The sequence below is a fragment of the Dermacentor silvarum genome, chromosome 2 (assembly GCF_013339745.2).
Source record: "Dermacentor silvarum isolate Dsil-2018 chromosome 2, BIME_Dsil_1.4, whole genome shotgun sequence".
NCBI lineage: Eukaryota > Metazoa > Arthropoda > Arachnida > Ixodida > Ixodidae > Dermacentor > Dermacentor silvarum.
In genome coordinates, this window is record NC_051155.1 from 136,456,909 (window position 1) to 136,470,176 (window position 13,268).

At 45.5% G+C, this 13,268-nt stretch overlaps 2 protein-coding genes across 7 annotated transcripts in view; one reads left to right on the forward strand and one right to left on the reverse strand.

The window, feature by feature from the left end:
* The window catches only part of LOC119441814 (ADP-ribose pyrophosphatase, mitochondrial), a 234,038-nt gene that overhangs the window by 87,382 nt on the left and 133,388 nt on the right, over nucleotides 1-13,268 (forward strand). The gene's annotated exons all lie outside the window — the stretch shown is intronic.
* LOC119441110 (uncharacterized) lies at nucleotides 3,182-6,751 on the reverse strand. Its single transcript, XM_049661648.1, has one exon. The coding sequence runs from the start codon at nucleotides 6,713-6,715 to the stop codon at nucleotides 6,176-6,178; it is 540 nt and encodes a 179-aa protein (XP_049517605.1). The 5' UTR covers nucleotides 6,716-6,751; the 3' UTR covers nucleotides 3,182-6,175.

A 13,268-nucleotide genomic window follows, 5' to 3' on the forward strand; every position in this document is an offset into this window, starting at 1 on the left:
CGTAAAACTCTTGCGTCCCCTCATCTAAAACTGTCAAAGTAATAAGCGCTATGTTAGTCATATTTACTATATCTTGTCACAGACCATTGCAGTCGCGTTCCATGTAAGACAGTCTACTCGGTAACCGTCAATTGGTTTGTGGGTTTCAATCTTCCAAATACCAAATGGGCGGCGCGTACACCATAATAGATTAGTTTTGGATTGCTTATACGTGACAGGTAGCGCACCGAAAATATTAGCGCGGGAGAGTATTTGCATTCTGCCTCCATCGGAATGTGGCCACCGCGGCCGGAAGTCGAGCCCGTGAATTTGTGAGTGGCAGTAGAACGCCACAGTCACTGGGACGTACACCGCGATGTCTGTGTATCCAGTTGCTAAAAACTTCGTCAAAGTTTATTTTCCCACATTTTTAGGTGCTCCTTTTCTGCATGATACAGATAAATAACGCGATCAAAATATTAGGTCATTTGAATGTGCGTAGCCTTCATAATTTTGCTGTTTGGTTAAACATGACCAGCAACTCTCGAGCTACGGCCAGAGAGCGAAGCGCGCTAATCGAGAAACCTGCCTAGCTGGTTGGTGAAGGCTGCCTATATATCTCTTGCGTTTCGTAACGCATACCACGACGTATATTATATTGCTGGAAGAGTATATGCGTAATTTGACTGACGTCGTGCTGCTCACACTTGAAGACTAGTGCAGTTTGTACAATGGAGTTCACCAGTGAACGAGACAAAAATGCAATAATAAACGGCGGCATAACTGCCTTATCCCGAGACTTCTTGCCATAAGTTTCTTTTTCTTTTTTTTTTTTTTTTTTTGAGCAACGAGCTTGATGCCATTTCATTGAAAAGGGGTGGGGGGGCGAGGCTGGCATTCAAGGTCATAAGTCGGTCCAGCCTTTTTGTTTTATGCTTTGAGCACTTGTACTCGATTTGTGGGGTGAAAGACAATTGATGCTGTGCACCGCGGTGCCATTTAAAATTTCTGAAACATTAAATCAAGATTTGCTTGCTTGCTTGTTCTCTTCGTCTAATTTCTATACATCCGTTACAGGCAAGACTTAAAGACCAACTGCAACGGAATTTCGGACCGCGTAGAAAGCCTAGTTTCAGATAAAGCCGTTATAAAGTGCCTTCCGCGTAAAATCTTACCTTTGAAATACGAGCGGATGCGTCACGTAAAGCTCGCAAAAAATAGGCGCGTTTAATTACGACACTGAAATAAAAGAAGAAGAAAATCCGCCGTTATTACTGCTTGCCAGAAACGACACGCGATCCAGAACGTTGAGAACCAGCGCTGCGCCTTAGAGAATGGCCTCCGAGATTAAGCGGCACTCGTGGTACATGGAGCTGAAGTCTTGGAGGCGGCATGCTGAGATTTGCGTCATATTTGCTAACCATCACGTGCACGCGTCGTCCGCTTAGGTGCTATTTAAAGCGTGTTAATAAGAGAACTAGACAACTACCAGTCCTTGTAGCTTTACCAAGATTGCCTCAGTAGTGTAACACTGCTAATTTGTAACAAACGTAGCCAAAGCCAAATTTATTTCGCCTTTATTCGAACAGCCAGGGTGCCTATTGAGTAGCGCTTTCAAGCCGCAATTCCTAAGGCAAGTTATGTCACGAGCGAGTTTTAGCCTTGCGTGTGGTGTCGCGTTAACTTGCTGCCCGAAACAGTGACCGTGTCCTCGGTATTTTGAAGATGACAATCGGTACTTCACATAATTTCGTACGGACAGCAATTGGCTGGCTGGAGTTATTTGGTAATGGCGTCCCTTGACTTGGCTATGTAGGGCGCGCCCCGTAAAATTCTATTTTGCAGTATCGCACGCGCGCTCACGTGCTATTTTGGTATTTGTTGTCGTTTGAAAACGCCACGAGCTGTCCCGCTCCTACTACGTGTCTCGGTGTGCTTTTTCAACGACAAGCGGACTTCACCGCGCAAAATTCTGTGTTGCAAGAAAGCCAGCTTAAAAGGACCGGAGGCATAATCATTCGAAATATATGGAGCAGTCTGCTAGAAAAATACACACTTTTAGAATTTTGTTGCCATTGAGCTTGTTGAAGCAAAGCCAACAAAGAAGTTTTCACGGAAGATTTATCTCCTTTCATTTTTTACTTTTGTGAACAAACTGTAGAAGTACAATTTTCTTTCTTTCTGCTTACTTAATTCATAGTAGAGCCTGCTAAATTGGAATGCGTATGGACCAATAAATTTTGGTACGTTTAACATAAGTAAGTTTTCTAAACTAACCATGTTTTGTTCATATGAATAAACAGAAGTGAATGCCGTTAACGATAGTCTCTTGCTTCAGTATGTAAACGTTTGTGCCCTTGGAACGGTTGCGAAGACCACCGAGTGACACAGCCCGTCGATTCTGATGTGTCAGTTTTATAATATGTCGATCGCTGTGCACACTGCAGGTACTCAACAGATATGATGTTCTGGCTCTGCTGCTCATAAAAAGGTCGCGGGCTCGGTTCCCGGCCATGATTACCACGCAACTATGGGCACTGCGTGGAATAAAATGCCTGTGTACTGATAACTGGACGGGTGTTAAACAATTTTAGGCAGCCGAAATTATGATCGCATGGCCTTCCGCTATCATAGCCTCCGCCGTAGAGAAGCTTCGACTCTAGCTTCGGGGAGAAAACGGTTATCTTTTCGGAAAGCGCGCTAAACCTATGCCCCAGAAACGCGACATTGCCGATTAAGGAAGTTTGGCTGTGACTAGCGGAAGCAAAGGGCGCTGCAGTGAAGCGTGATATGAGTGTTGATATTGACGGGAACTCGCAACAATAGTTTCAAAACTTTGGTCAATGGCTTGTGACATTAATTCGTGCAGGAAATCAGTGACTAGCTAGCTGACCAACTTAATCTGCCATGAAAAAAAAAAAAATACCGTTATGATTTTATGTACACCCGTGAGCAAAATTATACGGACCATAGGGTCGCCGAAAAAACTGAATTTCTTCGTAATTAACATGCATAAACTGAAACTGGCGAGTACGCTGGAAAGTTCGCAAAGCCAAGTTTGGACTGCAGTCCTTAATTTCAAGTTTCATTCGCAGGTAGTTGAAAAAAATCGACTTTTTCGCGCAATCCCTGGTCCGTATACTTTTGCTCACGGGTGTACATCTTCTTACATTAGTCTCGGGAGAATAGAAAAGAAGAAATAAAATACAATATTCCGCAGTTGTGGACGCGCACCGTGTTTTGGTCCTACTCTCTCTTTGGGCCACGTAGCACTGGATTTTATCCACAGGGATGCGTTCGACACAGCCTGAATCCAGTGAAGCGGCAAAACCCTAACCGCGCTACTTCGTACTTTTCTTACTGACCCTATTGTAATGCTTCCAAATTTCTTGCTGTCTACATTGTTCAAATAATCTTCCTTTTATTTCTCTTAAATGCAATCATCCAACCATCTGGTCTCACTTCTAATTTACACTCGGCTCTTTTATTCCCCAGTTTTAATTTTTCACGGTCGTTTTGATGAAGTCATTATCTGTACGTACAACGTGTTCTGCCAGAGCGAAAGCGCCCTCGTAATAGACGCGAATGACTAGCCGCCCTGTTCCAACAGATGCAAGCTGCAAATGATCGAACGCCTGCATGGAGGCGAACCGATCGATTGACTAGCAGATGCAGAATTAAGTTGCGGACAAACTCTATAGCTCCGCTTCGCTAGCAGGAGAAACGAAAGACGCTTAAAACAAGTTCGCGCTTAAGGGGGGCGATAGGGTATGAGGATAAGAAAAAATCAAGAATGGGAAATATGGAGACGGGCCGGCTGGAGGCTGTGACTCGTGTTTCTGTTCATTCTGGCGGTGGCAGTACGATTCTCGACAGCGCTGGCTGCTCATACCGCGATAAATATTCGGTTTCTCTGTAGTTCCGAACAATACTGTGAGCGAATGTACGTGCTTGAAAGTATTAAAGCACTTACACGTTCTACTTATGCTCAGCATGTTTTGAATGAATATCTGTTCTAGCGCATTATACTATGGAGACTGTTTCTTTCTATGTAAATCACTATGCGAGGAAGAAATAAACGACTGGATTAATGCAAATGTTCTTCGAATTAACGAAAGGCGTGTGAAACGTATAGCGGATCACTAGAATCGTTGCAATTGGCGGAATTAGATTAGACTCGGAGATAAGCAGCATTTAATCGTAATGAGCGCGCCTACGAGCGTGCAGATGTTCTATAACGCTGCTTACTAGATGGAAATGTTTCCCTGATTATTTGTTCTGCAGGCCATAATTATGACTAGTCACAACCCAAGAAATATTCTATAGAATTGTGCATTATGTCCGTTTTACTTATATACTGTATACATTGACGCATTTCGAAGTACAGAACTATGCCGCAGCGGTTATCGCCTTTAACTGCTGAGCGCGAGGTCGCGGGGGCCGATTCCCGGCCGCATTCCGACTGGGCGCAATGCAATAGCGCTCGTGCACCGTGCTTTAGGTACGCGTTAATGTACCTCACGTGGTCTAAATTAATCCGGAGCCCTCCACCACGGCTTCCCCCGTAGCCCGTTTGTTGTTTCCGGACGTTAAACCCCACAAATCTGTGCACTTTCGTTTAGTAAAAGAAAATGTGAAGGCAACAAACTCTCCTATTGTTTTACGTTCTTGTACCACCCCCAGAGGACGAGACAGTCTAAACAAAGGCATACAGGTCGCCTTGAACCAAAGCACTATACCGAAAGGGATTGGATAAAGATGGCGTCAGGGAGAACGTGTGATGTCTAAAACATGGCGGCCATGACGTGTTTCTGGCTCCGCAATCATTTCCGGGGCGTGCAACCCGCGAAAGAATAGCCTTCGATATCTGTTTCTACTACTCTGAGGCAACTGGCGCTGGTGCCTGCATTTGGACACAACCTATTAAGTGATGCGATTACGCTGGTGCTCAACACGACACATGTGATGTTTAAGGCCTCGAATTTATTGTACGGTGCCGAGTAAGAATTGCAACATTGCTTATTACTGTAATCACTGTGCATACTCAGTCAGGCATGTATATTCGCATGTGCTTGTGCACTTTTTCAGATACCAAACATTGAAACCCTTTGCGCATACGTAAGCGCACGTGTGTATACTGTAGAACTGTTGATAACTAAATATGATAACACTGCACTGTGTATCACGGATAAATCTTGTTAATGTATTTGTTTCTGGCGACACGTTAGAACGAGCTTTATGCTGGATTGTTTTTTATAAATATTTTTTAACATATTCATGCGTCAGACGAAGTCGTGAACTTACTATAATGCGCGCTTGAGAGGTATATACATTAAAACCACAGATGTAGAAAATCGTGTCCGCGCTCGTGCAGCTCTTTATGTACAGTGATAAGTGCATACGCATATTAAATGACCCGCATTTTCTGCTCAGTAGTTGGGGTGATAAATATGTACGCAGGTGCCTCATAAACCTTACCGCTGAAAAGCACGGCAGAAAAGTGCAGTCGCGCTCAATATACGACTTCTAACACGCATGCCGTGAACGAATTGTGCAGCACGACGCTGGTCTTGAGTGGCTATACCTGTGAGTGACGCATTCATCTAAAACAGAAACTACAGAAACCATCAGGGTGTCCGTCATTAAGCCCATTACATTGTCATTGACCGCAATCGCCGCGTTCAGGTCGCGCGTGTATTGCCGTTGCCCTGCGTATATGTTTCCCAGCCTGAGCATAGCGACGCCCTGCTCTCGCTTCAAAGTGACATCTCACTCGCGTTTGCCAGAACCGCATAATTTTGTGACGGTAACAACGCTTGCGTCTCGGAATTGTCATAACAGCGGCTACACTTTAGTATCGCGTTGCTTTCTATAAATCCGTGCATGTGCTGAGAAAACAAATAAGCAAATTAATTTACTTCCTCTCTCTCTCTATCTCTTTCACATAGCACAGCGGCGTGGCGAATGCCAACGTCACGGCTTCAGGGATCCAATGCTTCGCGAGTGCTCACTGTCTGCAAGTCATCGTGTTCTCGGTTATAATGGGCGCGACTGTTCCTATTGTGAAATCGTATAGTAATTAAGCGCGCGGCGCTAATTTCGCCGTGTTAATAACTTCCTCCGCCATCCAGTCCAGCGCATGTGGACCAGCCCGAGGAGAGACTAGTCTCAATGAACATACAGTCTATAGGTGCAGTTAGCTCTGCTTGACCTTGAGTTGCTTGCCAAAGTCCTGGAGAGCCTTATCGACGAAGCTGACCATCTTGATGACGTTCTCCTGACTCAGTAGCGGCGACTCCGCGCCTGTCCACTTGCGCCCGGCGGCCGAAGCGGCCGGGTAGAGTCCTCCGGGTACGCCGGCTCCCAACCCTCCGAACCCTCCGAACCCTCCGGCGAGGCCCGTGGTGAAGAGCAGCCCGAAGATGGGGATGATGATGACGAACAGGCCGAGCACCAGCAGGATGGGCAGCAGCAGCGTGATTCCCGAGCCGCCCACTCCCGCGACGCCGCCGAAGCGGGCCTTGTTGTCCACGTCGTGCAGGTAGTAGGTGCCCGAACGCTCGGCCTTGAGGTGCTGGTGCGTGGACGACGGGGGCTGCTGCTGGTGCGAGTTGTGGTGCAGCAGCTGCTCCTGGTCCTGCTGCGGCGAGTCCGAGCGGTGGTCGCAAAGGACACCGCTTAGTCCGAGCGCCAGCAGGCCGCATAGCAGAAGGAGCGAGCGCTGGCCACGGGACATGCCTGAAACAAGAGCGCGCCTCCAGTCAATGCCATCACTATATATACGATACTACTATCCGTTACACTGTTATTGCGTAATATAACGGTGTTTTCACATTACACAGCAAGCTGTCGATTTGGCACCTCCCATAGCGTTCAGTATGTATGAAAGCACAAACAAGGGCGATCGGACAGAACATAGAATGGAGAGTACCGACGGGTTACTGTATATGCGCTTCATCGCGTGTTCTTGTACCCGGTAAAGGAAGTGAATATTAAGTCTACTACTGGCTAGCTTTCTTGAACTAGGTAATGAAGCACATTCACAAGCGCTAGAGTGCACTATTCCGTGCATGGCACGAGCGTCGAACTCGCCGTACCAAAGACGGAGTCAATGTTCCTGCAATGAAGGCGAGAAAGCATGTTTTTTTTTTTCCTACATATATTTCTAGGCACCCTTTAAAGCAATCCTCTTTCTCCATGATTGAGGTCGCTGTGCAGGCTGACAGAAAACAGCACAGACCATCTGACAGACCACGTTGCCGTCTGCATATTTTCAAGGATTCACCGTCCTTTTTTCGCTGTGACGTGTCGTCCTCGTATATCATCATCATCATCATCATCATCATCATCATCATCATCATCATCATCATCATCATCCTATATTTATGTCCACTGCAGGACGAAGGCCTCTCCCTGCGATCTCCAATTACCCCTGTCTCGTATATATAGCGCGACCCAAAATTTAGAGGGTCATTAGCGTTAACACACCGGAGCCGCACTGGCGTATTCCCGCGTGTGCTGGATATACGTTTGCATGGAGGATGCCTTCATGGAGGAGAAGCAGAGCTTGTGGAAGCATCTTGCGAGCTGTAATCAGCCTTATATATAATGCGCTAAACACGCTGATGTGTTTGGTGTCGTCGCCGATGCGTTTATACGCCAGCAGATAAGAGGGACACTGTCGGTCCTTTCAGAAAAATCTGTGCACACTTTAGTTCAACACAGCTTCAATATACAGGGTGTCCCAGCTATCACGCAGCACGATTAAAAAAAAAGAGGAACGGCGTTACGCGAAACAGACCTAGTGCGTATTTTTTCCAGTACAGTGGAGAAGCCGCCAGTATTTTTTTCGTTACTGAGATTTAATTATTATTGTAATTAATTATCTAACTCGAGAAGTACTGTCCTAATTATCAATGTGTTAATGAGAAAGTTGTAGAGCAACATGAAAAACTCCCGATACAGCTTTCTGTTGCTGAGTACGTGCTACATAAATGTGTTTTTCCGAGTGTGAAAGAAGCCCGCGAATACACGCAAAGTGCTTCGAGCGGCCAGTCGTGCGGCAATTCTGCGTGTATTCGCGGGCTTCTTTCACACTCGAAAAACACATTTATGTAGCACGCATTGAGCAACAGAAAGCTGTATCGGGAGTTTTTCATGTTGCTCTACAACTTTCTCATTAACACATTGATAATTAGGACAGTACTTCTCGAGTTAGATAATTAATTACAATTAATTAATTAAATCTCAGTAACGAAAAAATTACTGGCGGCTTCTCCACTGTACTGGAAACAATACGCACTAGGTTTGCTTCGCGTAACGCCGTTCCTCTTTTTTTTAATCGTGCTGCGCGATAGCTGGGACACCCTGTATATAACAATCATGCTGCACAGCGGCTCGGCCATGTGTTGAAATTCCTTTCCGGGCTAAATCGGGGTCTGACAGCACTTAACTGTCCCGTTCCAGTATTAACGACCTTGCGTCGCAGTTTGCAAAACATTGAATTCTCATGTGCGCTCCTGAAAGTCTCTTTAGAACACCGAGTACATTTTAGGTATTGCATAAAACTTTAGGCGCCATGCAGCTAATGGGTTAGCATACCGGAAACTGATCTGGCTAACATCTCTTCCGGCTCCCTCGTTATTTATATACGTACACACACAACATAAGATTTTAAAATGCGCGCACGCTACTTACTTTCGATGTTGGTGGTGGTGTGTGATCAACGACGGTAAACCGTGTAGGCCTTCGCTTATCACCGCTATATGCAGGACCGAGTGACCCCAGTGGGCGCTTGCACGTTAGTGGTTCCCTGTCCAACGACGAGCACGTATCAACTCCTCACGGCGACGAGGGCAGCGGTGGACAGAGTCGGAGGAGGCAGAGTCCACTGCTATATAGGCGCCCGAGCCGCATTCAATTCTCGGCGCGCGACCTGGATGGCCAGCGAAAGGTGACACGACGTCGCACGCTCCGCCAGCTGCGCCCCGAAGAAAGCTGCGCTTGTCTCCTCCCGCTGCGGCCGCTCCGGGTGCGTCCGCGTATAATGAGAGCCACGCGTGGACGGCGATTCTGCGGCTTACGGGAGGCGAGCACGCCAAGCAGAACGAGAGAGCTGCTCCTGCAGATCGTGCAGTGAGCTCGCATGCATGATGCGAGCCGCGCAACGCGATGCTGGGCAAATGTGCGCTTGACGCCTCCGAAACGGAGCAAGATAGACAGGTGTCATGCTCGCCTGTCATTATTGTTTAACAAAGGCTCTGGTGACGCTGAATATGATGATGATGAGTGATCAAATTGAGTATGTTTACTACGCGTTGCCACGCTGCTAATCGTATGATATAGGGTATAGTTGCGCAGAAATTGTTCCAGCGTGCTTTCTTTGTCTTTGAAACTGACACTGAAATGCATTGGCGTTCGCCCGTTCCAGTTAATTTTGTGCTTCAATGGATAAAGCGACGTTTTGTTAAGAACCTAACTGGAACGCCAATGCATTTCTCCGCAAAGTTCGGGAATTAATATCTCGAAACTGGTGTCATCCCGAGAATTCGTTCCAAGTGGATCCGCCTTGCGAACTCCACGGCTACAATTTGTAAATTGCAATATGGGCCATCAGGTAATTAGTTAATAAGTTAATTAGTGAATTTCTGTTAATTATTCGCTTATGCATTTCAATTTCTTGTGCAGGTAATGTCCGCCTCTTCGAGTAGACCAGCTCATCAACTAGAATTGTGCTATCTGCCACAGGCAACCTTTACGAATTTTTGAAAGTGTTCGCTAAAACACCCTGTATGTTAGTACCGCTACGTACGTAGCACCGGATATGTTAGTACCGGTAGAATGCAATGATTGTGCACTTTTCCTTTTAACGACAGCTCTCGGTCATGGTTTAGTAATGCCCGCCGCATATGCATGCGCTCCAGCCCATTTTGAAGCGAAGCGTTCTTTGCGAGCCCTCCCCGACTTTCCTGACCGTGGCCTGCAGGGCTACCTTTTTTACTACCCTTACGGGTGCCCAAGCTGCTGGCCTTGTCTTCTACGGAATTACTCAGTGACAAAACAAACGATACCTTTGCGTACCCTTTGTAACAAATGTCATCAAGAGCACAATTCACTTAATAAAGCAAGCGCTTCTATACTTCCTCTGCCTACTTTCCTAGCCGGTGTGGGGTGTGGCGCATTTGCTTAGTAGCTCTTTCGCCGAGTAAAGTGCAGTTTACTGTTGCATTATCTCCGGGATCGGCCCGCTCTAGTCGACGCGCCGACCCTGGATACAGCGTCATAGCAAAGGATGCCAAACTGCCAATTCAAGAGACAATAGAATGCGCGCGGTCACATGGATCACGTGGTCTTCGCGTCTTGCCGTCTTCGCTGGCAGGCAGGTAATCGTGATGGTGCAAAACGCTGTGCAGTACGTAATCAGTTGCATGGCATTTATTTAACCGCTTCATAAAAGCTTCGCTTCTCAGATTATACCATGTGGGTTGGGCCTGCATAATTCTTTATTCTTCTGTAAATTTCCTTCTCATGATCAGGGTCCCTTGTGAGTAAATGATATATAGATAAACGTAATCTTGAACATATTCTTGAGACTGACTGCTGATGACAAATTATTGTTCTCCTGTCAGGCTACTGAACATTACCTGTGTCTTCAGCGTATTAATCTCCAACCCTATTCTTACACTTTCTCGGCTAAGGTCATCAATCATTCCTTGCAATTCATCCTCATCGTTGATGAACATGCAGGACAATGTCATCTTCAGACCGTCTTAAATATTCACCGTTGACCCTTACTCCTAATCCTTCCTAGTCTAATAGCTTGAATACTTTTAAGCATCTAGTGAGTAGCATTGGAGAGATTGTATATCCCTGCCTGACCCCTTTTCTGATAAGTATTTTTATGATTTTCTTGTAGAGAATTAAGGTAGCTGTAGAATCTTTATATTATGGTATTCACATATGCCTCCTGTACTTCTTGATTAGGCAATGTCTCCATGAATGCTGGCATCTCTACTGAATCAAACGCCTTTTCATAATCAATGAAAGTCATATAGAGAGGTTGATTGTACTCCGCAGATTTCTCGATTATCAGATTGATGACATGGCTGTGATCAATTGTAGAATATCCCTTTCTGAAGCCAGCATGTTCTCTTGGTTGATTGAAATCAAGGGTTGCCCTGATTCTATTGGAAATTATATTGCTGAATATTTTATACAATACTGAAAGCAAGCTAATGCGTCTATAATTCTTATATTCTTTATCGTCTCCCTTATTATAAACTAGTATAATGTTTGTATTCTCCCAACTCTCCATTACACTAGAAGTGAGGCACTGCCTATAAAGGGCCGCAAGCTTTTCAAATATAATACCCCCGCCATCTTTAATTAAATCGATTATTATTCCATCTTCCCCTGCCGCTTTTACCCGGCACATGTCTTGCACAGCCCTTCCAAACTCATCGCTAGTTACACGTGTAGCTTCTGTATCCTGTTCGTCACTACTTCCAATCAAGGTTGTGTGGCTACTCTGGGTACTGCAAAGATCAATATAAAAGTCATCTGCTGTCTTTACTATATCGTCGAAATTGCTGATGACATTGCCCTTGTTATCTTTCACTGTATACATCTTGCTCTTTCCTACGCCAAATTTCCTTCCAATGATTTCATGCTGCCCCCATTTATTACTGTTTTCTCAATCTTTCCGACGTTATATCGTAATTTCGAATATCGCTTAATTTCTTTTGTTTTTCAGCTTTGAATATACTATATAGTAGTAGTATTAATCATAATAATAATAATCTGATATATTACTTGATCACTTAATTGTGAAGGTGTTGAATAGTGCAAGTGCGTGGGGGGAAAAGAATACGGGAAAAAAGAGAGCGCTCTGGCTTTCCCGTATCCCCCCCTTCCACGCACTTGCGCTATTCAACTATATCACTACACTATATCATACCAACAGGCCCAAACTGCCATGATGATGATGATGATGATGACCACTTACTCACAACAGGTTGACAGCGTTCATTAGTTTTGTAACGCCAACTGCATTTATTCTTTACGAAAGTGCTAACTTCGGGAGATGTGGAGTTTAGGGCACTGCATGGGCCTGATTTTGTCGGGCCCAGGCGTTCATTACTAAGCTTAGCCAGGGCCCGCGTGTCCATGACCAGGCCAGGCCTGTGTGTGTGTGTTTGTGTGTGAAAACTTTTTTATTTACAGAAGTCCTGATGATCGACTCTTTCAAGCCGAGGCGGGCCGCACCCACGATGGCACCGTTAGGCCCAGCCCTTCAGCGACATCGTGGGCCCTCTGGACAGCCCGTAGCTAATCTTGAAACGACGAACTACGTAGCATCTTCTTCCAATGGAGCCATTCTTCTTCAGGGTTGGTGAAAGTCGCAGGGCATCCCGCGAGCATGTGTCTGATCCCAGTGATGCCATTGCACGCATGACAATCTTTCTCGATCTCCCTTTCTTGTAAAATTTTATCAAGTTGGTACGGCGTGGGATAAGTTCCTGTTTGCAATAGTCGCAGTGAAACCACCTGAGCCCTGTTCAGCTTTGAATGTGGCAATAAAAATTGTCTGCATCCTAGATAGTAGTGTTTAGTAATCTCGTTATAGGTTAATAAACGATATCTAAATTCCCCGGCCTGGTGGTGGACGGCTCGGTTGTGACTGTCACGGCTAGCAAGTCGTCGTGCCTCATGAGTAACCTCATTGAGGTTAACCCGGGTCTCGTCCACTTCTCCCATATGTGCAGGAAACCATTGGATTTCAGTTCTCATAGTCATAGTGTTTTAATAAGTTTAGCTTCAACCCCGGCCACGTAGCCTTTATCGAAACCCTAGATAGCAACTTTGGAATCGCTGTAAATAAAGTCCATTTATTGTTTTTGATGGCTAGAGCAATTGCCACTTGCTCCGCCACCACGGAATCCTTGGTAAAGACAGTGATGACATCTTGTACCTTCCCTTGAATGTTTGCTACTACGGCAGCATACGCTTCTTTCCCTTTCACCCAGGCAACATCTACGATGGCCAACTGTTGATTCTGCTGTTCTATCTCCCGCAAGAGTGCTTTAGCTCATGCTTTTCTCTTTTTGATATTGTGCTTTAGATATGCATGTTTCTAGGGAGGTGGTTTTAAACATATCCCTAATCTGTAAGTAAAGGCCTGTAAGTAAAAAAATATATTTTTTATTTACATATTGCACCGTATGCGTCAGCCTCACCTGCTCGAGGTCTAATCAGCTGCAGTGTATAAGCAATAAAAGACCGAAATGTTT

Excerpts from the sequence above, each read along its gene's own strand:
- LOC119441110 (XM_049661648.1), bottom strand. The coding sequence starts at position 6,715 with ATGTCCCGTGGCCAGCGCTCGCTCCTTCTGCTATGCGGCCTGCTGGCG.